At 52.5% G+C, this 24,826-nt stretch overlaps 1 protein-coding gene across 13 annotated transcripts; it reads left to right on the top strand.

Moving 5' to 3' along the window:
- The first annotated feature begins 280 nt into the window (after positions 1 to 280).
- Positions 281 to 24,285, top strand: TEF (TEF transcription factor, PAR bZIP family member). 13 transcript variants are annotated; one of them, XM_070599551.1, is made up of 5 exons: positions 9,931 to 10,151; positions 12,743 to 14,072; positions 14,162 to 14,479; positions 18,746 to 18,966; positions 20,686 to 24,285. In XM_070599551.1, exons 2-5 carry the CDS (start codon positions 13,694 to 13,696, stop codon positions 20,899 to 20,901), a joined length of 1,134 nt encoding a protein of 377 aa, XP_070455652.1. In that variant the 5' UTR covers positions 9,931 to 10,151; positions 12,743 to 13,693; the 3' UTR covers positions 20,902 to 24,285. The 13 variants fall into 13 exon arrangements, with proteins under 13 accessions (XP_008526274.1, XP_008526273.1, XP_070455656.1 ...); XM_070599550.1 differs by lacking the exon at positions 9,931 to 10,151 and adding an exon at positions 10,399 to 10,658; XM_070599552.1 differs by lacking the exon at positions 9,931 to 10,151 and adding an exon at positions 10,786 to 11,185.
- The last annotated feature ends 541 nt before the right edge of the window (positions 24,286 to 24,826 follow it).

Below are 24,826 nucleotides of genomic sequence, written 5' to 3' on the forward strand. Positions count from 1 at the left end.
GCCTGGGGGGCTGGGATCTCCGGTCCCAGCCTGAGCTGGTTTCTGTGGCAGGCCCTGTTCTCTGCTGGGCCTGGCCTCCTGGGTTCCCCCACCGAGTGTGCCTGAGTGTGTGGTGCATGCTCGCTGTAGGCATGGAGCCATCTCACTGTTCTCACCTGGCAGGCCCTGGTTATGGCTCCCAGCCTGGGGGAGAACTTCCCTTTGCAAAGTTAGATAACAGGCTGGGCTCTCTGTCAGGATTGGCGAGGTGGCTCCACGTGCTGCAGCTGGCACAGAGCCAGGCCCGCCCTACCAGGCAGCGGGAAGGGAAGGCCTGGCTGCAGCCTGAGCTGGCAGGTGGCCGAGCTGGGGGTGGACGGGCGGGCCGGGGCCTGTGCTGCCCATTGGCTGCCTCGGGCTCCCGCCCCGCCCGCCTCCAGAGCCTGCAGTTCCCCAGCTAGCTCCTGCCTCTCCAGCTGCTTCTAAACTCCCCGAACAAGCACCTCCTGCAGGGCCATGTCTAGCTGTGACCGGATCGGAGTGGCCCCTGCCATGGACATGCCTGAGGTCCTCAAGTCCCTGCTGGAGCACTCTCTGCCTTGGCCAGAGAAGAGGACAGGTAGGAATGGAGGTGGCCTGCATTGGCTGGCTGCCCAGGTACCCAAGGGGTGGGGGCAGCCACAGGCACAGTGGCAGGACAGGCATCTCCAAGCTAGGGAGGGTCCCCAGCAGGGATCTGCGCTGGGCCCCTTCCTGGCAGAAGGAAGGCCTGGGGTGCAGAGGAACACTGTGGGGAGTGCCACTGCAACTCATGGGCGGCCCCCTGGGTCTGCTAGCTTTCGGAAGCTATGGCCAGCGTGTGGCCACTGACAGGTGCTGTGCTCACGTGGGACAAGGACAGGACCAGAGGGCCCCGCTGAGAGAATGCACTGGCTGCTGATTGTGTATTAAGTTCCCTCCCTCTGCATGTTGGGGTGGCAGCGGACTGGCAGAGACTGGAGATTCGGACAGGCAGGAGCCCCACTGTCTGGAGAAGAGACTTTCCTCCATGTGCTGCTTTAGCTCCTGCTCGCTGGAGGGCTGATCCCATGGATGGGATGGAAGCTGTTATGTAACAGGACCACAGGCTCGAAGCCCCGGTTCCTAGGATACCACAGGCAAACACGGGGCCAGGGAGCCGGCGGCGGAGGGCGTGCACCAAGGGGCAGAGCCAGCAGGCAGCACCAGGTGTCTCCCAAGTCCTGCCTGAGAAACCCAAGGCCACAGCTAGCTTTGGGGGGTGGCCTGCTCAGGGTACTCCCTCCTGATACATATTTCTCCAAATCTCTTCTGTTCTAAGACTCTAAGACATCAGGGGCTCACACCCAGGTCCTCATTGCTCAAACTCCACGGAGGCCTTTAAAGGAGCCCCGCTGGCCTCTGCTCTGGAGTCTGACTTAGGCGCCCTGCTGTCCCCTCAGGGGACCTTTCTCAGGCCTCTCCCTCATCCTGCTGTGCTGGCACCTCATAGATCTTGTCACCAGAGCCCTGGTTGTCCCCACAGGACTTACTTCCACGGGACTCAGCTCTCTCCCAAACTCTGGAGCCTGAGGACCAACACCACAGCCCCTGCCCTCTTTCTCACTCCTCGGGGAGCCGGGCTCAGGGAAGCGAGGAAGCAGGCTCTGCTCATGGAGACTGCTGGAGGGAGGAAGGTGGCTCCCAGAGCTCAGGGGAGGGTCCCTGTGGGCTCTCACAGAGCTCTGGGCCCAGGCCCCTGAGACTACACCCTGTGGTCTTGAATGCGGGGCGGTTGGGCTCCCTCGGGCGGGTACCACAGAAGGAGTCTCTGTGCCCTCCTAGACGCAGGACCCCCGCTGCTCTCCAGGAGAAGCCCATCTTCCCAGGGAAACCCTCACCTCAGCCTGGCAGATGGGCCACAGCTGACTTTGTCTTGCCATCTCTGAACAGCCCATCTGGGTGGGTGAAGCTGGAAGTCCTTCCAAAAACTAAAGGTAGCAGGTTTGCTTCTTGGTCCAGGCACCCAGGAGGGCAGGTAGGGTGTCCCAGGATGGCGCAGTGCATGCACAGGAAGTGACAAGGCTGCCGGCGACTCTGCAGGGCCAGCTCCCCGGCTGGGCAGGGAAGGGTTCTCGGAGGCAACTCAGGGCGCTGCTCTTCAGACAAGGATAGCAAGGTCTTTGAAGTGTGGCAGCAGCTGCTGGTTGCTGGTTCCCAGCTGGTCCACAGAGCCCTGTGACAGCTGGAAAGTCCCTGTCCCTCACTGTGGATGGGCAAAGTTGGGGCCCAGCACAGAGGGGACTTGCCCAAGGTCTCAGCAGAGCTTTGCCAAGGGCGGCAAGCTCTGAGCATTAGTTGGTCTGGTAGGGCTGGTTGGCCCAAGAGGAGGAGACCGAAGTCTGGAGCCACTTCCTATCACTTCTCCATGTGGTGCCTCACTGAGGGTCAGAAGCATGAGGCCCCGTGGGACCTGACAGATGCCAATGGGTAGATAAAATGAGAGGAGGAGGGCTAAAGAGCCAAAGGGGCCAGTGTACTCCACAAAGACCTCTCTCATGTTACTGCCCCCAACCCACAATCCCCACTTTCCAAAGCTCCCAGACCAACCAAATCTGTTATAAAAATGAAAGCATCTGCCTGAAAAGCAATAGACTTCGGTGAAAGGAAAGTGCACGCACCACACGAACTAGGATTTCCAGAAGACACGTAGCAAGTACTTTAAAAGTTCTTGTGGGGGCAGCTTCTCTCCTCATGTCCCAGCACTGGGGCTTCAGGGCTCAACGGGAGGACCCAGCTGCCTGGAAACAGGCCTTCCCTCAGGATCGCCCGCCCTTTGCTTTGGTGTGAAAGGGGGCAGGTTTCTCCGTGGGGGACTAAAACCCGTTTACGAACTGCCCACTTTCTGCAGCCTGGTGACTGTGCTTCCGCACACATTTAGGTCACATGCAGAGCACATCCTGGGTCCAGCATGAGGGAATCTCAGAGGGAAGCCGTGCAGAGTGTGAGAAATTCCAGGTGTGCGCTCACGAGCCTCTGCTCTCCCTACAGCCTCTCACTCCATTTTCCAGTTCAAAGATACTCCCTGCGTCCTGCCCTTGGGGCTCCTCCCTGTCCTGCTGCCCGGGCCTCCCCCCACAGCCTGCACAGACTCCCCTGCCTTCCTGTCCCCGGCTAAGCAGACTTTCTCTAGCAGAGCTGACCAGGTTCAAGCCTCTCTTGGCTTCAGGTTAAAGCGGCCACCCTGCACCCCCTCACTCTGGGCCACCAGTTCAACCAGCTTTCCTGAAGGCAAAAAAAGCCATGTCCAGCAAAAGGCTGGGCCTGTACCCAAGGCCCTGACTCAGTGTCCCCTCTGTCTCTGGGTCCTGATCCCTAAGGACTACTCTCCCTGTTTCTACTCCTGCCCTTTCTCCCGAGGATCTTCTTCCAGAGGCAATTCCGTTCCAGACTGCTCACTCTCTCTTACCTTCTTCTCCAGCATCTGTAAAGACCCTGCTTCTCTAAACTATACTGTTGGCTCTTTACACCCCAACCCTCCCTCACTCCATGGGGTCTCGGCTGTGCTCAGGGGCCAGTCCTCCATCTTCCTGCCAGCTGTGGTCACTCAGGCCTCCTTTTCAGGGAGCTGTGTAGCATGACAACACACCCAGAGGTTGAACAAGACCTTCGCTTTGAGCTGGGCAGGTGGGGTCCCAGCCCCGGGAGCTCCTAACTACAATTACTTGTAGGTCACCCCGCAGGGGATCCTTGACATGCCCTTCTCTCTCCATCCCCAATCTGTAAACAGGGGAAAAAGAATACCTGCTCCAGGGCTTGTTGCCAGGATTAAATGTTATCCCATGTGAAAGTGTTTGCAAACTGTGAGGTGCCACGCTGTTTTCTCTGTGAAAGGCAAAGAGCAGCTGGGCCTGGCCTTAGGCTTCTTCCATCGACATTACATTTGCAATCTGACCTCATTCCCTTCTTTCCACTCCCCTTCCCCTGGATACCCTCCTTGAAAGAACTGGATGTTGCAAGTTTGTGCAAGCACATGCAGGGCTGTGTGCTTCCTTGGAAATGCGCGAGGCTCCTGGGGGCATGGTGCCATCAGCCCTGCACCAAACTGGACAGCCCAGCTGGGCTGGCCTGAGAAAGGGCTGAATGATAACAGGCTGGATCTCAGTGGGACTTGCTGGGGCAGAGGCAGGGGGGCAGAGGCCTGGGGATCCCCCTCTTGCAGGATTGGGGTAAACAGGCGAAGACGGGCGGACTCAGTGCAGCCTGGGCTGTCCTGAGCTTGGTTGCCTCCACTCCCAGCCTGGGGGCCCAGAGCAAAACTGAGAAATCGAAGTTTGCTTCCAGGGAAGTGGAGGGGAAGGGGCCTTCTATGTGCTGGGCGCCTTAGCTCCTCTACTCCTCACTAGCACCTTCTAAACGGTGGGAAAATGCACGCAGAGACTGGCTACCTTCCAGGCCAGGATGTGGGCCGCCTCTCTTTTTCACTTCCACCTTAGGGCTCACAGCCTCTTTCTCCACCTGTCCCCCGGCACCCATCAGAGAAATGAGAAATTCACTCTCACCGAGTGCCAGAAACCGACAGCAGTGTCCAGGAGTGTCCCTTCCAGATGGCTGTGCATCATTCTGGGCCTGACCCAAGGCCAGGCTGCTGAGGGAATGAACCCTGATTCTCACAGCACTGTCTCTTGAATGAGTGCTGGGAATGGCGCTAAGTGCTGTTACATCACCATCTCTGAAATGGCGTTGTGAGGGGGGTATGATTATGCATTCTACAGATGAGGAGACTGATGCTCGGAGATAGGAAGGCCATGCAGTTGTCCAGGGGTTCCAACCCAGCTCTGCCCACTTCCAGGCTCGTCTCTACCCACAGGATTCCCCGAGGTCTCTGAAACTGTATCACAGGGCAGTACCACCTCAGTCCTCCAACCATGCATCATGGGCTTACTGAGTGCTTGCTACAAATGTGGTGCAGGGTGCAGGGACAGACACTGCCTCGGGCCTGGCATTTGCATGCCAGTAGGGAGAGACAGACAGCCAGCAATCAGGAGGGCAGGGCCAGCCTCTCCAAGGGGGTGACATTTGAACCGTGGCCTAGAGAGTGAGGAAGAGCCAGCTACACAAAGAACTTTCAGGCTGAGGAAACAGCACCTGCAAAGGTGTTTTCCTGGGGCAAGAAAGACACGTGTGTCTGAGGAACAAAAAGCCACTATGGCTGCAGAAGGTGAGCAAGGCGGAGAGAAGCAAGAGGTGAGGATGGAGCACCCTGAAAGGGGGAGAGCCTGTGGGGCCTTGAAGGCCATAAAGAAGAGTGAGGCTGTTGTCTCGCCACCTACAATGCCCCGCTCACCTCCACTACTCTTGGAGAAGTGGCAGGTGAGGAGGAATGAGGTATTCCTAGAACAACCCCAGACAGAATGACAGTAAGAGTTCATCTGAGCACTTGCGAGGCACCAAGGACTGTTCTCAGGAGTGTGCCTGCATTGACTCCTTACTTCTCTGGCACAGAGAAGTTAAGTAACTTGCCCAAGGTCACACAGGAAGTATTCCACGAAGGAATCAGACCCAAAGGGTCTGGTTCCAGAGCCCACACCCTACCATTGCTTCCACTGGAGAACCCCCGGCTGTCGGGCAGTGGCTGCTGAGACATGGCAGAGGCTGGAGGTGAGGGCTTCTCTCTGGAAATGGCACTCTTGGGGCAGCTCTCCACCTGTAACCCAAACCCTGGGAGTGGACAAAATGCAAGCCAAACAGAAAACTAATACTCCTGAGACTGTTGAAGAGATGAGCAAGAGTGAGTGAGCAGCCTCCACCCAGCACTGCCCCCCAGAGCAAACCGAGACCAAGGCACAAACCCCCGCCCAGAACTCTGCAGCCGCAGGCATGTGGGCTCCAAGGAGGCAGTCGTTGGCAGGCTCGTGCTGGGGGACTTGCCAGAAGGATGGCTCATGTTTGTTATTCCAGGTTCGATTGTGAATCAAACACAATGACTGTTATTTAATGTTTATAACCTTCCAAATATATATGACTTAGCTCTGAAAGGGTTTGTTAACTCTCCTACCAGCACCAACAACAAAGCGAGCCAACAAATATTTACTGAGTTACTACCCTAAACAGGGCTTTGTGCTCTCCTGCATTTGGTACTGGCAAAGCACACGGATAACTGGGCTTCGTTAGAGCTCACTGGAAGCCTTCTCAGCGCCCTGCTCTTACACACACAGGCTCATGTCACATTTTTTGGCAAGTCAGAAGACAGAGTGGTACCGTCCTGCTAGATGCTGAATATATAACCAAAGAGATCATCTTGGGGTATCTCCCAAGGGCTCCCATGCTAGAGTTTCTGAACTTCACGTTTAAATGATAATACTCCAAATCGGTATAATGGCTTAAGGAAAGGCTCTTGTTCTGCATGCGCTCAGTTGAATTAAGTTTTTAACTTGAGTTGGTTAGCAGGCTTCTTGGAACACTAAAGAGTAGAATTTAAAGCCAGTCCAGGTCTGGAAAATGGACCTTTCACATCCCATCTCTGCAGTAGCTTGGACTCTAGAACCTACCCTCAACCCTACTGCCTCGTCCCCACACCCAAAATAATTCTACTCCTGACCCAACACAACCTGAATGAAGGGGAAAGGTGGAAGCCAACCCACCCCATGCCTCACACAGCTCAGGCCGGCACCTGACATTGCTCCCCACACAGAATCCTCAGAACCGCTCTGTGAGGTAAGCGTATTGTTGACGAAAATAATCCACAACCAATCTATAAATGAAAATTTGGGTGAGTTTATTCTGAGCCAAAATGTGAGGACCATGGTCCAGGGCCTTTCTTCCCGAAGGAAGAAAGGGCACCAAAGAAGTGAGGTGTACAGAGTGGTTATATACCCCCAAAGAGGATGTTTCACATAGGATTGAAATGTCCTTTTACAATAGTCACGAGACTGCTCTGTGGGCACAGCGACTGATGGACACAGCAGGTATTAGGTCTGCTGTCTGGGTGGACACAGCAGGGGGGCAGGTCTGTTGTCACAGGTGAGCACAGCAATCAGTTCCTAGCCTAGGGAGAGACGCTTTTCCTTAAAGAAATGCCAATGTTGGGGGAAGTTGCACCTTTATCTTAAGGGCCTTTGTTCTTGTCTTTGGGATATAGCAAACGTGTAAGCAGATATACAATGCATGCTCAAGGGCCATGTCAGGCCCTTTTGGAAAAAACAAAGTCAGGCCAAATTAGGTTTACACCAAACGGCTTCCTCATAGACTCCAATATATCCTATTGCTTCCCATTTCTATTTGTCAATATCATCTCTATTTCCAAGAGAAAAGTAACTGAGGCTTAGGCAGAAGTCACTTGCCCAAGGCCACATGGCTGGTCAGCGGCTGAGGAGACATTCCACCCAGGCCTGCCTCCCAAGCCCACAAAGTCACTGCTGCCCCAGGACCACGCTTCCCTCAAGAAGCCACTGCATTGAAACCCTATTACTGTAGAACACTAAGGTACCACTTCATAGCTTTAAAGCCTTAACCACATAATAACATGTTCTTTTTATGGAATTATTTCTTTGTAGAGCTCACAAACACTATGGAAATTAGCTAATTACTTCTTGCAACCTTCATTCCTCCACTAAAAGAAGGGGCAAGGCCGCACCGTTATTCCCACTTTACTGATGGGAGATGGAGTTAGAGGTGGGCTGCTACGGCTCTTCTCAGGTCAGCTGGAGAATGAAGATGAGAACATATTGGCTCTTGCCTCCAGGATGGCGCTGTTGAATGCTGCCAGTCAGCAATGCAGCTCACCTCCCAGCTTGCAAGTAAGCACGAGAGAGAACATGTTTGTAAGGTTTCTGCAGTGTTTGTGACACACCATTTACCCTGTGGTTATCCAGGGAAAAAACCCTCCCTGGGGAGTGTCAGTACATGAACAGAGAACCAAATCAAAACTAAGTTTTGATGTGGCCGGTTAGCTCAGTTGGTTAGAGCGTGGTGCAAGACTAAGTTTTGAAGCCCGAACCTGCCTGCCTGTTAGGTCAGTTGCTCCAGGCTGGGTGATGAGTGGAGAAGGCATTATCCTTTTTGGATAACTGTAGCTTAAAAAAGAAACCTAAATCTTTACCCTTTCTTACTACGTCCTGCCTTTGTCATAAACAAATGTTAGAACATTCCACTGCTATGTTATCATAAATCCTCCTCTAATAAGTTGAAAATTTCCCCCCCCTTTTGATAACATCACATTAGCCATGAAAATATACACTTAATTCTTAATCTAGCAAGTCTCTCCATGGCCAAACTAGTCATTTGTTAAAAAGCTTCATATATTGTTTTAATCAATTTCCTTGGAATGTCCTTTGAAATTTGTTTCTAGAAACCTCTAGGTCAATTTCTCCTAAAGATATCTTAGTTTAGCCATGTACAGAATCCCCAATAACAACAACTCTGCAACACAAAGATTTCCTGTATACAATTGAGTATTTCCACTAAATTGAGTGAAATGGGCACTGTTTTAGCCTCCTGGATAACGGATACACCAAGCAGTGGATTTGTACCTATCAGTTTTAGTAAAATTATAAAAAACTACCATTTGTTGCAGGCTTGCAATTGCGCATTTGACATGCATTGGCTTATGGAAACCCCACAAGGCAGATCCTGCCCTCCCTCCATTTGACAGAAAGGAAAGGAGGCCTGGAGAGGGGAAGCAATTGGCTGGCGGTATTAGAGTCAGAAAGTGACTGAAGTGTAATGAGTGCGGCAGTAAGAATTTGAGTTTTGGCATCAGGCTCCATCACCCTTCCCCAACCACCACCCAAAGTCCCCTCAAACCTCTTGCTTTCCAGGCTCGCTCAGGGGCACAACTTCTTTTCCCCTCTCAACTCCCAGCAAAATTCTGATTGCATCAGCTTGACAACTTTCAGCTAAGCTGGGTGTTGCCGACACGCACCCATCCCGTGAGCCAAGAACTGCATTCTACCATTGCCCCAGCCCCATACTGAGCCACTGGCAGAACACAGGACAAACAAGCTGAAGTCCCCGCCCTCTAGGAGGTTGGGCAGGGAGAGTCTAGTATTGTTCGGGCTCAAAGCAGAGCATGATTTGTGCTGTAAAAAGGTACAAAGGTCTGGGCGCTGTTTAGGAGCAGCTTCCTATAACGTCTCCACCGTTGTGTATCCCCTCACATTTTACGTTTTCACATGTTTCCTGAGCAACTCCTAGGGAATATTTAGATTTTAAGAAAGGAAGTCGTTCTCCCACACAATGTGTAATCACTACCATGTATAAAGGAGTTTTGGTTTTTTTTCTCCCCTAGGAAAAGGAAAGGAAGGCCTTAGGAACAAAATTTCAGAGCTCTTTAGGACTTTAGAGATTAACTAGCTCAACTCTTTATTTTACGGTTGAGAAAACAGGCTCAAGGGAAGCAACTGGACTTTCCCAAGGTCACAAGCCAGTAAGCGGGAGGACAGAAACGTGTCCCCTACCCTGGCTCAGGGCTGAGCCCTTTCTCCCCACCCCCGGGCCTCGACAAACCGCCCTCCACGCTACCCTTTAGCGAGCCGCCACGCCCACACCAGAAACCCGGGATCAGTGGGGAACACGACACCCCTTACGCGGCGGCCAACCTCATTCCGGGCATCCCTACTGGCCAGGCAGTCGCCGGCCGCGGCCCTGCCCTCAGCCAACCTCAGGGTCGCGGGGAAGGAAGGGTGCGGGCTGGGCTCTGCGTCCCCGTCCCACGACCCTGGGCAGAGTCCCCGGAACAAGCAGGCCCGCCCCTCGCACTCCCCGCCTCCCCTCGCGCTCCCCGCCGCAGCCCGGCACGTGCTGCGCCTCGTGCACCGCCCCGGGCCCCGCCCCCGCCCTCCATTGGCTGTTCCGCGCCTTCCTTCTCTTCCGCCGCCCCACGCGACTGGACTCGGCTGCGGCTCCACGTGACCCGCGGGGGGACGGCCGCGCGGCCCGAGCGGGCTCACTGATAGGCTCCCCCGGTCGGCCTGGCCGCGCCCAGCCCCGCCTCCCTGCAGCGTCGCGTCCGGAAGGTGGCGAGGTTGGGATGAGAGGGAAAGGAGAGCGGTTACGGTGGTCTGGGAGGAGGGCGGGTGCTATGAAGAGGGAAGCGAAGGCGAAACCACCGGTAGAGGGGAAGGGGCCGCCGCCGAGGAGGGCCTATGACACAGACTCCAGCAGGCGCCAATCAGGTGACGCAGGGGCGGGCGGGCGGGGCCTGCGGCGTTGCTTCTCACTTGGCCCCGCACGTGTCTCGCTCAACCCGGCGGCCTAACCAATCACGGCCCGGAGGGCTGCGCCGGCCCCTCTCACAGGATGGGCCAATCCAAGGCCGCGATCCAGGGACGCTGGCCTGGCTCTATGAATAATTAATATGCCAGAGCCGGTCTGCAGGCGGGGTAGGGATGGAGGGAGGCGGGGGTGCCGCTGGGCGCCTGCGCAGTAGCTGCCCGTGTCGGCAGCTGCGGCGGGTCGCACGGCTCCGGCCCATCTCAGGGGCCGGGCGGGGGAGGCGAGGCGCGCGAGCAGAGCGCGGGGCACGATGTCCGACGCGGGCGGCGGAAAGAAGCCGCCTGTGGAGCCGCAGGCGGGGCCAGGCCCAGGGCCGGGGCGCGCAGCTGGGGAGAGGGGCCTGCCGGGCTCCTTCCCTCTGGTCCTGAAGAAGCTGATGGAGAACCCCCCACGCGAGGCGCGCCTCGGTGAGGGGAGGGGGGGTCCGCGCGCGCCCGGGGGCGGGGTTTAGGCAAGGGCGGGGCCTTGTGGGGGCGGGGCCGGGGTCGGAGGTCAGGGTGAAGCGGTCCAGCCGAGGGGGATGGGGCCAGGGATGACGAGGGCCCTGGAGGGCGAGGCAAGGGGGTTGGGAAGAGAAGGTCGGAGGCGAGTTGAGAGAGGTTGGGGCAGATGGGGGTTGGCAGGGAGGGTCAGGAGGAGAGAGTGGGGTGGGGGTCGCAGTGAGGAGGCTCATTGGGCAGCCACGAGCGCGCGCGCTATGCGTAGGGCTTACTGTTGAAGCTGATGGGGGTCGCAGCAGCCGCTTAAATGACGCTCCAGGGCGCGTTCTCTGGGGCCGCTTGCATCAGACTATTTGGGATGCTTGTTTAAAATGCCGCTTCCTGGGCCCCGCCCTTCACCCACCGAATCTGCGGCTCCTGGAACAGGAATCTGCATTTTAAGGAGCACCTACCCCGCCTTGCCTCCGTGATTCCAAAGTCCACTAAAGTTTGAGGTGCGCTGATATACTATAGCGAATTGTCTTTGTATCTGGCCTTCCCCCACCTTAGGAGGAGGACTTGTCTTCATCCCTGCGTGTGATATCCCCAGCTACTAGGGACTCACTGGAAATTTTCTGGAAGTGTGTCTCAGGGCTGCTGCTGACATGGGGGAGGGGTGTCAGGAGAAGAGATGCGAGGAGGCTTCTGAGGGGGTTCGGGAGGCAGGTAGAGGGATGAGGGTCAGAATGAGGCCAGTAAGGCCCTTCACCTGGTGGTTTGGGGCTGAACCTAGGCTTTGGGGCCACAGAGGCAGGCCTGGGCTTTATCTTGTTTCCTAGGCCACAAAGGTCCCTGGGGCCTATGTGGAAAGCAGATTTGGCCTTGTTTTTTTGGCCTGGGAACATGAGGTTCAGGGAGCAGCAGGAGTGCCACCTATTGTGAGGTTTTAGGTGCACTGAAGTGTGCTTTCCATCCGAGACCTTTGAATTTCCAAGAACCATCAGTGTAGTTCAGGGATTTGGGAAGGAATAGGCCTTCTGTGAATTACCTGTCTTGGGGAATTAATTTCCTTTTTAAAAATGCCATTTGTCTTCCTTTCCTGGGTGTGTTCTCATCCCTATGGCTGTCACTGTTGGGTTATAAATAGCTTCAGTACATCAGGTGAGTCCAGGCTCTCTCCTCCTGCTTCAGGATCTCATGTGCACAAACCCTTTTGCTTGTTTTTAAGGAGATGCTTTGTTCCAAATCTGGGATCTGAGACAGGCTGCCAGGACAGGTGTACACATCTGTCGGGTTCTTGTTCAAGATTACCAAATAATAACCATCCCTAAGAATAATCCTACCTTACATTTGCAAAATACTCACAGAGCACTTTGACAGAATCTTATTTTATTTAGTCTCCACAGCAGTCCTATAGGCTGTTATCCCCACTTCCCAGATGAGGAAAGCTGAGGATGCTTCCTGAAGGTCCCATAGCTAGGCCTCACAAGTCTCGGTCTGGGGCTCTTCACCGGCAACCACTGATGTTAATCCCCATGACCTGAGTGACAGGCCTAGTCCTTTATCATCTCTTGGAATTAAAACTCTGTCTTGTAAAAGCACTGATTAAAAATATCCTCAATTGCTTAGGCCAGGCAAAACCTGGACCTTATTGTTACTTATCCTTCAGTGTAGGTGTTTTTCTGTCTCCTCCCTTCTCTTCCCTCATTTGATCCCCATGCCCCTGCCCAACATGGATCACAGTTGTTTCTGAACAGAATGTAGAGTCAAGATCTTAGGGGAGGAGAACAGGCAGGCCATCTGGCCCACCCAGCCCCCCAAAGCTTGGCTTTCTTACTTCCCATTTGGTTTTAAACCAAAGCCTGGTACAGAAAGCAGTTGCAGGAATTCACGTTAATTTGTGTTAGAAGCCATGACCAAATTCTATTTGTCAAAACCATGTTCTTAACTCACTGGGTGTGTCCTTTTTATTGGACCAATGGGCTGCTTTTTGACTGTCTGTGGTCTGGGAGTCCATGCATGACTGGTTTATTTCCAACATAATCATATCTGATTTCTCTTTTTCATTTCAGAATCCAGAGTTCAAACTTGTCTCCCTCAATTTGAAAACCCATTATGAACTTGTCATGATTTTATCTCCCACTTCCCTGGTTAGCGTCCCTGTCACTTTGATTTCTTTCCAGCCTTGTCGCATTTCTCTCTTGTCTTTTTTTCTTAATTTGCTTTTTCTTGTATATCCACATGCATAACTTTTGACTGAGACAATTAAGTGGGATCTAGTCCCCCAGTAATTGATTAATTTTGCTTTGGATGGGAGCAACCTTTCTTCTACAGCTCCACCCATCTGCTTCTTCCCAGAATCCCTGCCTTCAATATTCTGTGCTTATTCAGGGATAGAGGTCTCTTGAAATGGTTGCTCTGAAAAAAGTCCTGAAAAGACAGCTCCAGGCCCTGTCTATCTAATACAGTGAAAGGGAGTCTGTTGGCAAACCCAGTGTTCTTCATTCAGTATCCACCTTGTCCTGTGGCCCACTGTCTGCCTGCTCCTGTATTGGCCCTGGAGATCTAGAAATGAATCAGACACCGTCCCTGCCCTCAACAAGCTCACAGTAATAATGAATGTCTGCCGTGTGCCAGCAGCTCTACAAGACTTTCAAATGCTGTCTCTAGTCTTCATCAAAGAGGCAGCTTTATCCTTATTTACAGTGGAGGAGACTGAGCCTGGGAGAGGTTATAACATAGCTAAAGTCACACATCACAGCAAGTGGGTGGCAGAGCTGATATTCAAGCCCTAGGTTGGGTTGCTGTGGAAAGCATAGCTGGGGGCCAGCCCGGTGGCATAGTGGTTAAGTTCGCATGCTCCACTTTGGCCAGGAGTTCGCTGGTTCGGTTCTTGGGTGCAGACCTAGGACCACTCGTCAGGCCACGCTGTGGTGGCATCCCACATAAACTAGAGAAAGACTGGCACAGATGTTAGCTCAGTGACAATCTTCCTCAAGCAAAAAGAGGAAGATTGACAACAGATGTTAGCTCAGGGCCGGTCTTCCTCACACACACAAAAAAAGGGCATAACTGGAGGGGACAGGACGGGAGAACATAAAACTTCTTGGCCTGAGGCATCAGCCTTTCCTAAGATATCGCTAAGACACCAGGAAGGGTCAGAAACTCCATTTCCTCCTTGTAGCCTCCCTCCTGCAGTTGCTAACGCCACAGCCCATTCTCAATTAACCCTGGGACCACTCAGGCCTCAGAGCTTGACGCTAGCATTCTGGGAAGCCCAGGCATGGGCAAGGGCGTGCTGCCATCTCTACAGGAGGCCAGTGGCCTGGTTCAAGCACCAGGTTATAACAAGAACAGAGTTGGCTCTTGAAATGCATAGGATGGATCAGGACTCTGAGAGAGGTGGGTCAGCCCTGTGAGGCTCACTGCTCACCTCTTGGGATTGAGTTACCCTCTTGTGTGGTGTCTTATCGCAGATTTTGTGTGTGCAGATAAGGAAAAGGGGAAGGAAAAACTGGAGGAAGACGAGGCCGCAGCAGCCAGCACCATGGCCGTCTCAGCCTCCCTCATGCCGCCCATCTGGGACAAGACCATCCCCTATGACGGCGAGTCTTTCCACCTGGAGTACATGGACCTGGATGAGTTCCTGCTGGAGAATGGCATCCCCGCCGGCCCCACCCACCTGGCCCAGAACCTGCTGTTGCCTGTGGCCGAGCTGGAAGGGAAGGAGTCAGCCAGCTCTTCCACAGCGTCCCCACCATCCTCCTCTGCCTCCGTCTTTCAGCCCTCTGAAACTGTGTCCAGCACAGGTTGGTGACAGGCCTTTGGGCAGGGCCACCTGTCCCATCCAGGGAAGTCCACTTCCCACTGAGGGCTGCTTGTGTCCACACACACCCGGTGAGCCCCTTCTCTCAGGGGAGGTCCTGGTAGGCCTGCAGTGTGGAGAAGTCCTCTGCTCCCCACCCTTCAGCACAGTCCCCTGAGGCTGGAGATAAAAATAGCAGTCACATCGGTGGCAGTCGCAGCCTTTCTGTTGGTTGGTGTGCCGCAGATGGTCAGGACAGTGGAGTGAGCCCTTTCGGTCTGAGGCTCACAGGATGGAAATCCCATTCTCATTTCCTCAGTGCTGCTCTTTACCCCTGCATGCACTTTGCGACAGATTGTTGGGAAGCTCAGGCAAGCACAGTAATAATAACAGCTCACATTTATTTAGCACTTACTCTGTGCCAGGCATTAGCATGTAATCTTCACAAGAATCCTAGGAGGTTGATACTATAATCCTGGTTTTGTAGGTGAGGAACCTGAGCAGTAACTTGCCCAAGGTCACACAGCTGGTAGGTAGCGGCGGCAGCATCCAAACTCAGGATGTCTGACTCCGTACCCAGGTACTGCTTAGGCCCTGGCACGAAGAAGGCATTCTCACTGCCAGGACAAACATCCTCTCTAGGATTCCTCCTTCATCTTGTCCTCTTTCTGTTTTACCTCTGGGGGTTGGTTGGTTAGTTGGTTTTCATGCCCCTTGGACATGAGCCCACCAGAGGAGGCGTAGTTCCTGTTTCAAGGGGCTCTGCAAAGCTTTCTGCAGGCTCAGTTAGAGGCATACAGGCTGATGCCTCCTGGAAGGAGCCCAGAAGCTAGTGTGGAACCCAGGGAACCAGCATCCAAGGAATTCTCATGCTCTATTTATTTTGATTTATTTATTTTACTTTTTATTATGGAAAAATTTTCAAATAACAAAAGTAAGAGACTACTATAGTGAACCTCCATGTAACCATCACTCAGCTTCCATAATTCTTAACTCATAAGCAATCTTTTTTTTTAAAGATTTTATTTTTCCTTTTTCTCTCCAAAGCCCCCCCAGTACATAGTTGTGTATTTTTAGTTGTGGGTCCTTCTAGTTGTGGCATGTGGGATCCCGCCTCTGCATGGCCTGATGAGCGGTGCCATGTCTGTGCCCAGGATTCGAACCGGCAAAACCCTGGGCCACCGAAGTGAAGCACGTGAACTTAACCACTCGGCCACGCGGCCGGCCCCCAGTCTTGTTCTTTATAATCTCTTCATTCCTCTCACCTGATTATTTTCAATCAAATCCTAGATATTATATCAATTCATCCATAAATATTTCAATGTGTATGTAAAATATAAGGATTCTTTTTAAAAACATAAAAATACCAGTTTTACATCTGAAATTGACAATAAATCCATCAACATTCAAATTCCCAAAAAGTTGTCTGTTTTACAAGTTTGAATCAGGATCCGAAGAAGATCCCCACATTTCATTTAGTTAAGTTCTTAAATCTCTTGTAATCTATAGAGTCCCCTCCTCTTTTTTTCCTCTGCAATTTATTTGTTGAAGAAACTGAATTATTTGTCTTGTAGAGTGTTGCCCATGCTAGATTTTTGACTATATCTCTGTAATGCTGTTTGACTTGTTCCTCAGCCCCTCACTTTTTTCCTATAAACTGGTCATATCTAAAGGCTTCAGCTGATTCCAGCCAAATTCTTGTTTGCAGGCAACTCATTTTTGCGCTGGTCAGGTTATCCTAGAAGCTTGTTCCATGTGTGGGTAGGGGACACAGCTGGAAATGAGCCCCCGTCTTGACCCTTAGGCTACCTAGGTGGCATTCACCTTTGATTTTGTTTTAAGTGAACCTTAATGAAGAATGACATACAGAAGTGCCCATAAGTATACAGCTCGAAGAATCTTCACAAAGTGAATCCACCCATGTAACTACCACCCAAATCAGGATTTAGAACACTAATGGTATCCCAGAAGTGCCTCGGGACCTCGCTTGTTGATTACTCCCCCGAGGTATTCGCTGTCCTTATTTCCATCACCAAAGATTCATTTTGCTTATAATTGAGTATTTTATAAATGGAATTGTATGTTATGTTCTCTTTTTTGTTTTTAACTATTTTGAGTTAATTACATTTATACTCTCACTTTCATAGCTTCCTATAGCCAGCTTTATAGCACACATATGTGGGCATCAGAATCTCTTTACACTAACAAAATAGATTTACAGAACATACTTACAGAACACTGCGACAGAGAAGAAAAAACACAATGCAGGTGGAGTAAGATTTATAATGAAGAATTGTGTACGTGGTAGAAATGAAAGTAGAACTCTCCCTCTTAATTTTTCAGTTCCTTCTGTACAAAACATAAGTAGTCTGTATTCTTTTGTGTCTAGCCTCTTTCCTCAGCTCTGTTTGTGAGAATCCTCCACATCATTGCCTACTGCAGGGGTTTGCTCATTTTCATTGCTGAGTGATGTTCCATCGTGTGACACACCACAGTTTATCCGTTCCACGGCTGACAGACGTGTGAAGCATTTCTAGTTTGGAGTTATGCATAGCACTGCCATGAACATTTGTGTGTATGTCTTTTGGTAACTATACATGTGCATTTCTTTGGGCATTTACTGAGGAGTAGAGTGGCTGGGTCATCGGACATGCGTACATTCAGCTTTGTAGATACTGCCAAACAGTGTACAGAGTGGTTGGAGCCGTTTACACTCCCGCCAGCAGGGTATGGGAGTTCTGGTTGTTGGCTTTGGTACCTTGGCTGTTTGTTTTGCAGGTGAAGAGTTTGGCAGCCTCTGTATTCCTTCAGTTACCACATTGATCCCTGGTCATTCACTCCTCTGACACTCAGCCCTCTTTGTAATTAACTCCTTCTAATGGGATATACAGTGAGTTTATGTCCATGATCCGGTTAAAACGTAAGTCTGATCCTGTCACACATCTGCTCAGAACCTTCCAGTGGCTTCTCCCATCTCATCAAAATCAGTGGCGTAAAATTTGGATAAATTTTTGTTGGGGTTTGGGGAGGAACTGTCTTGTGCATTATAGGATACTTAGCAGCATCATTGGCTTCTAAATGCCAGTAGAACACACCCCACCCTGTCCTTACATGGCCAAATGTCCCCTGCAGGACAAAATCTTTCCCTACTGAGAGCCACTGCTTTATTGGGATGAAAGGCCCTATATTTTCTGTTCTGGACCTGGCCTGTTACTCTTCCCCCTCCTTCATTCACTCCAGCTGCACTGGCCTCCTTTCCTCTTCTTTCAACATACCACTGCTTGCCTGTGCACATACTGGCACCCTTCATGTCCACTCTTTCTGAAATGTGCTGCTTGCTCCCAAATATCCACATGGCATCTAACACTTTTTTGGATATTTTTAATTTATCTTAGGTAATGTCAAGAATAACATTCTATGAAGGCAGGGATTTTACTTGTTTTGTTCACTGCTTGGTCTTTGCCAGGACAGTAGCTGCCAGAGTATAGCAGGTGCTTAATAGATACCTACTGACTATTTAGTGTACTCTTACCAGTAGCATTGAACAAGTAGGCCAAAGGCATAGATTTTTTTATATAACTTATCTCTAATAACGCACAATCTTTGAATTCTGAAAGTGTCTTTAATCCAATGTCCACTATAAAGTGGCAGCCAGGTAGAGCAGAGATGAATCAGCCAGACCCAGACTCAAATGTTAGTTCAGGTACTTGCCCTCTGTGTCCCTGGGAAAACCATGTCGTCTCTCTGAGCCTTAGTTTCCTCATCTGTAAAATAAGGTTAACGCCCATCTCCTTCTCAGAGTCGTCGTAAGACTGATGAGCACAGTGACTGATATGTCTCAAGAGATTCAAAAATGGAAGCTGTTTCATTATTCAGTCTGTGTCCCTAACCCATTATAGTTCAAGGAGAGATTCAGCTGTTTCTCATTACTTGAGAACTTGAAACCACAGGAAGTTAAGGGGGTATAATGATTTAATGTTTTACTTAACATTTCTAGGGGGAAAAAACAATCTGGAAATCCTGTCTCTTTTGAGGGCCCCTGTTTCCTTTTGAGCATTTTGTTCCTGAAGGGAAGAACTCTTTCCACGTTTGTGGTATTGAATTGAATCACGTGTGCCAGTCTTGCCTGGCGGCTGGTGCTGTTCTGTTTTTCCTTCCCTCCAAGTGGCAGTGGCTTGTGCAACCGTGAGATTCAAGCTGGTATCTGGGTGTGTGACATGTCTTCGCTGTCCAGTGGGCTGCTTTTGGACCACCTGTCTCTGTCTTTCAGAATCCTCCCTGAAGAAGGAGCGGGAGACGCCCAGTCCCATCGACCCCAACTGCGTGGAGGTGGATGTGAACTTCAATCCTGACCCTGCCGACCTGGTCCTCTCCAGCGTGCCAGGTGGGGAGCTCTTCAACCCTCGGAAGCACAAGTTTGCAGAGGAGGACCTGAAGCCCCAGCCCATGATCAAAAAGGCCAAGAAGGTCTTTGTCCCCGATGAGCAAAAGGTAACCTGGTATCTGTTATAAGTGAACGTACAGCATTGATGCAAGAGCCAGGGGTGTGTGCTTCCCCACGTTTGGGTTTATCTGGAGGACCGTCCCTCCTTGTGGACACCCTTTAGAAAGGTATGAGTTCAGAGCATAGAGCCATATCCTGCAGCAACTGGTAGAAAGAAAGGGAGGCAGGTGGCGTTTAGCCCCAGCGTGACTCCCTGTAGTTTCTCTTTCATTACCACCACCAGCTGTGTTGATGTTCCCACCTTCCTGGCTTTAGCCCAGCCTTAGGGCGAGTGCTCACTAGGCCACCGGAACTCAGCTTGAACAGGCCCTCACTTTGAAGGACAAAAGATAGTTATATGTTGTTATCCCCAGGGATGAGCAAGCAGCCAAATAGCTTCCTTTTTTGGGGGGGGGAAGAGAAGCAAAGGTGTTCTCTCTCTCTTTTTTCTTTCTTTTTTTTTTGTGAGGAAGATTGGCCCTGAGCTAACATCTGTGCCAGTCTCCCTATATTTTCTGTGGGATACTGCCATAGCATGGCTTGACGAGCGGTGGTAGGACCGTACCAGAGATCCAAACCTGTGAACCCCAGGCCACCAAAGCAGAGTGCACAAACTTAACCATTATGCCACTGGGCCTGGCCCCCTCCCTTTTTTTTTTTTTAATTCCTGAGGAAGATGGTCCCTGAGCTAACATCTGTTGCCAATTTTCCTCTTTTTTTGCTTGAGGAAGATTGTCCCTGAGCTAACATCTGTGCCAGTCTTCCTCCATTTTGTATGTGGGTAGCTGCCAGGGCATGGCTGACAAGTGGTGTAGGTCTGCTCCCAGGATCTGAATTCGCAAACCTGGGCCACCAAAGCAGAGCCTGCCAAAGTTAACCACTACGCCACGTGGCCGGTCCTCACAAGCAGCTTTCAAGCTGATGGTTTTGTGGGAACAGGGGGAAGGGGTGGGAGAGGGGGATTTTGCAGTTTTTCCATCCTCTCCTGTGAAAAACTCACGGGAAGGACTTTTCACCCAAGCTTTGGAGTCAGGCAGACCTGGATTCAAACCCCGCTTTGCCACCTAGACCTGGCTGGGCCTCAAGTTCCTCATCTGTAAAATGGGAATAACATAGCTGCCTCTCAGAAGGTTTCTGGGGTTTTAATCATAATGATGATGAAAATGGGAAACATTTATGTGGTCCTTCTTGGAGGCCAGGCACTGTTACAGAACCCTGTACATCCTGACTCATTTACTCCTCCAACGACTCTACTATGTAGTTAGTGTTATTATCCCCCTTGTAAAGGTGAGGGACCTGAGACACTGAGAGGTTAAGGAACTCACACGGTTTCACTGCTAGTAGGTGGCAGAGCTGAGATTTGAACTCAGGGCCCTGGACCCAGGGGGCAGGCCCTTAGCCGCAACCAGAATGCCTAAATGAGGCAAGGGTCTAGGCGGTGCTTCACAGTGGAGCGGCGGAGAGCAGGCCGCCAGTACGTGGAGTTCCCTTCCCTCCACCACATAGCTCCCGAAGGACTTTGTGTCCCATCCTGCCTCCCTGGGGAGAGGGCAGGGCCCCTTGGTGTCCTTGGCACATGCAGCTCCTCCCTGGGGTCCCAGCTTCCACTCTGGCTGCACCAGACGAGTTATGAGAGGAATCTGGGATATGGAGTGCTGGCAAGTGGGGAGAGATTGGGTCCCCTGGTGGGGAAAGACGGGAGATCCACAGAGGACGCTTCCCCACAGGACGAAAAGTACTGGACAAGACGCAAGAAGAACAATGTGGCAGCCAAACGGTCCCGAGATGCCCGGCGCCTGAAGGAGAACCAGATCACCATCAGGGCGGCCTTCCTGGAGAAGGAGAACACGGCCCTGCGGACGGAGGTAGCCGAGCTACGCAAGGAGGTGGGCAAGTGCAAGACCATCGTGTCCAAGTATGAGACCAAGTACGGGCCCTTGTAACCCGTGTCCCCGCCCGGGTGGTGCTGCCTGCGCCTCAGACCTCTGCCTGGGGGCTCCCCGAAACCCTACACGAGTGGAGACTTAGGACTCGTCACGGGCGAATGGCGGCGCACCTGCTCCAGGAGCGTTCACGTTTCAGCTTCATTATCACATGGCCAGCGCACGTGGCGACTTCCCTGGGGGGCCAGCCTCCTCACTGGCGGGGCCACAGAATCTCTGTAGACGGGTGAATCAGCCTTAGTTTCTATTCTTGGATGTCCCAGTTGAAGCGGAAGGGGACCTCTGGAGGACAGACCTCCTTTCCTGGGGCGCTCAGGCTGCCCTGACCCCCTCATCTCCAGCCTGGGCCATGGAGGCCTGTCTCCGCAGAGCGAGTCGTGATCATTGTCACCCTTACGTCTTCTCAGGGAGCAGGGCGCATTTCCAGGTGGGGTGTCTGTCGTCCACCTCACCCTCCCCAGAAAGTCTTTGAGAGAAACACCTGTTCCCATCTTCCTCAGAGGTGGAGACACAGCAGCTCCTCTGCAGTGTTCGCGCGGGTGCCAGGCCACAAGAGCCGGGTCTCTGTAAAGCCTGGGATGGGTTGGGTCTGGGGCCTGAGGCACAAGTGCACCGTTCTTAGCTCCCACACCCCTTTTCTCTTGTGGCTGAGCCTGGACGCTCTCTGTGCTTCGTCTGCTGTGGAGGAGAGACCCCCAGGGTGGCCAGTCTCTGAGCCCTGCTCACAGTGCAGAGGGAGACCTTTTCCATCTCCTCTTCTCCAGGTCACCCCTGGGGGCCACCTGAATATTGTTTGTCCCATTAGACTAGGCCTCTGGGCCTGCTGTTTCTTTTCACCCAGTGACCAATTTCAGATCTTGGATTTAAAAGGAAGACCCCCCTCGTCAGGGAAGCTTAACTTCCCAGAGCCGAGACGCACCTTCCGCCTGATGTTTAGAAACCTGGCCTCCACCGCCACCTCCACTGTGGGCGGAGAGCTGGGGCGTGCTTCTTGGGAAACTCCTGTTTTTTCTTGCTCTGCTCTCCTGTGTGGGCCAGACGAAGAGTCCACTTTCCCTGAAAGCAGAAGAGGGCTTCCCAGTTCTGGCTTCAGGATCCCTCCTCCACGTGAGCTGGCTGGAGGGCGTCGGCCGGGCAGGACACCTGGTTTGGGGTCGCCAGGGTTGCAGCACAACTTTGTGGAATAGCAGGCTCTTGGGATATTTGTACAGGCTAGAGTCCCCTCAGTCTGGGTCCCAGGGGCCGTGGGCCACCCATAAAGCCTGTCCGGGGTGTGGCGTGGAGGGGTCCTCGCAGCTGTGGCCTCACTGCTCACAGCTGCTGCTTTGTCTTGTGTCCGGTTGGGCTCGTCCTTTTGCTCTGCCCGGAAGATTAATTGAGGAAATCTGTGGAACCTTCTGCTCATTGTGGTCAGCTGGGGCACCTGGAGATGGGTATATTTATTTGCTCAGGGCGGGCAGCCTGTGGTAAAGAGGGGTCAGAGGTGATGGGCGCACTTTGTCATGCTTACCACTGGCTTTATTTAAAGTGTGGCTCCACGTCCCAGGCCCCAACCCCTAAAGACTTTTCGTTACAGATGTTAAGACCAGGGGCAGCCACCCACTGGCCGTGGACTGCCCCCGGGGGATGCCACGGCCCTCCGGGACCTGCACACCTGCCTCTCCGGGGGCCTCGACAAGGGTCCCTGAGGCCAAGGGAGGTCACCGCCTCCCTCCAGGCCCCTGACTTTTACTTTGTGGTTCTATAAAAATCATGTTCACACTTTTCACTCTAGTGTAATCACAACAGGGCAGTTGCATCCGGCATGTCAGTGTCCTGCCCCGGGCAGCTTGCCCGCCCGGGCGCTCTCCCTCTGGTCTGGCTACCCACCAAGAGGGCAGTTCTCATTTTGTTATTGGTAGAAGAGCATCTGGCTTAAAAGCTCTTCATTTTCTTTGGCCAGAAAATGTATGGTTTGTGTTTCTTCAGTTTGTTTTTTCTTAAAGGGTGGACATTTAATCTCTGGATGGCGTCCATGTTGTGACCCCAGCGGGTGGGACGATGGCCTGATGTCTCTCCTCTTTGTCCCACCTTCTGCCTGTTCAGTGCCCTCCCCTTCCTCCCCGCGGGCAGTGGGTGTCTGGTTCCTTCCCAAAGTGCTTACTTGGAAAGAACGTGGCTGCTGGCCTCTTTTAGAAGAGCCCCTTTGAGTCAGGAGCCTGACAGGGACAGGAAGGACATGTCCGTGGAGGTTGACATTTTGGGGAAAAGGAGTGCTCAGGTAAGCGTGTCTCCTCCCAGACCTAAGAATTGAGTCCTTGCAGAAGGAGAGGATTGCTGCCTGCTCAGTTTCCGTCGCAGAATTGGGAGTCTTCTTGACTTCCTCCTGGACCCCCTCCATCTTGGGGCTGAGCCAAAGACTGAGGCTCCTGTGCTCAGGTTTTTGACGTCCTCTACAAAGAGGCGGAGGCTGGAGAAGCCAGTGTAAACGGCTTTCCCTGGGTTTGCAGTGGCGGAGAAGCACCATCCCTTCCTAAGCGCCCTGTCCAGCTTCGTAGCCTCGTTGCAACCTCAGAACAGACAAATCATGAATGAGCTAGAATGTTGCAGGAATATACATATAATAAACGTATATCTAGATATAGGAATAGATTTACAGAGGGAGAGCTTTCACGATGGCCAGCAGCCTTGTGGAGGACCTGGGTAACTCTTACTCTTGGCCAAAGGAAAGGCTTTGCCTGTCTGAGTCCTGAGGTTGGGGACGGCACTTAGCAGCGAACCTCGACTCTGGTAAGCATCACCCTGCTGAGGGGGGCTGCTGTGGCCCTGGGCGGGCAGCTCCTGCAGTCCTCCAGCCTGAGGCGGGGTGGCAGGTGAGGGAGCCAGCAGAGGAGGGCCCCTTTGTACTGGGCAGCTCTCCATCCAGGGCCCTGGGAGCTCTGTTCCGCATAATACAAAGGGCTGAGAGCCCCTGGTTTTCATGGCAAAGCCCCACCCCAGAGCTCCTTCAACATCTGTTAATTAAGTGCAATAAATTTTTCTAGAAAATGGCAAAGATGACTTCCAGGTGGATATTGCTATCTTACGATGTTGGGGATGCCAGAACACCACTTGGTTTTATTTTTCTAAGTGCATGTGATGTGATGGAGTGTGTGGGGCTCTGCATCCTCCCCTGGGAGCTGGCATTCCAGCAGGCCCCTCTCTCCTTTACCTTTGTTGGAGGAAGGAGGCCAGGAGAACATCCCTTCTTCCCAGCTGGAGAGGGAGAAGCAGACCATAGCCCATTGGCCTTATGTGCGTGTGTGCGTGCGAGTGTGTCACTGCTGGTGGGCCGGAGTAATGTGGTGGGAGGGAAGCCGGGAATGTATCCTTTTCAAAACAAAATTAAATATTTTGAGATGAGAATTGTGGGACTGTTTTCTCTGTCCTCCTCCCTGCTTCCCAGTTTCCTCTGTCTGCGTGTTGGCCTGGGAGCCCAAGGGTTGTCCCAGGCACTCCTGCATCACCAGCCAGGTACCCTTGGCCAAATCACTGAACCACTCGGTGCCTCGGTTTCCTCGTCTGTCAGATGGAAGTGATTCCTGCCTGCTCACAGTTTATTGAGGAAGCACTTTGAACAACTAAAAGTGCTGTCCCACCGGTAGAAAGACAGGGAACTGATCGTGAAAAGTGTTCCCAAACAGGGAACACTTGATGACAGCTATGTTAGAAAGAAAGTACAAAGACTGGACAAGTTGGGTCCTGGGGGTGAGATTCTAGGGCTTTTTGCCCTTTTGTGAGATTTTCTGTCTAGGGCCATGAGACCTTCTCCATGAAAAGACAGATTTGTACACGAGTGCAGCCCGTGCAGGGCACGGCACTGTCGTTACTGGTTCCCTCGGCTTGGGCGTCCCCAGGCCTCCTGCTCAGGGCTGGCCCGGGCTCCCCGTGGCTTCCATCCAGCGGG

The sequence above is a fragment of the Equus przewalskii genome, chromosome 29 (genome assembly GCF_037783145.1).
Source record: "Equus przewalskii isolate Varuska chromosome 29, EquPr2, whole genome shotgun sequence".
In the NCBI taxonomy this organism is placed as follows: domain Eukaryota; kingdom Metazoa; phylum Chordata; class Mammalia; order Perissodactyla; family Equidae; genus Equus; species Equus przewalskii.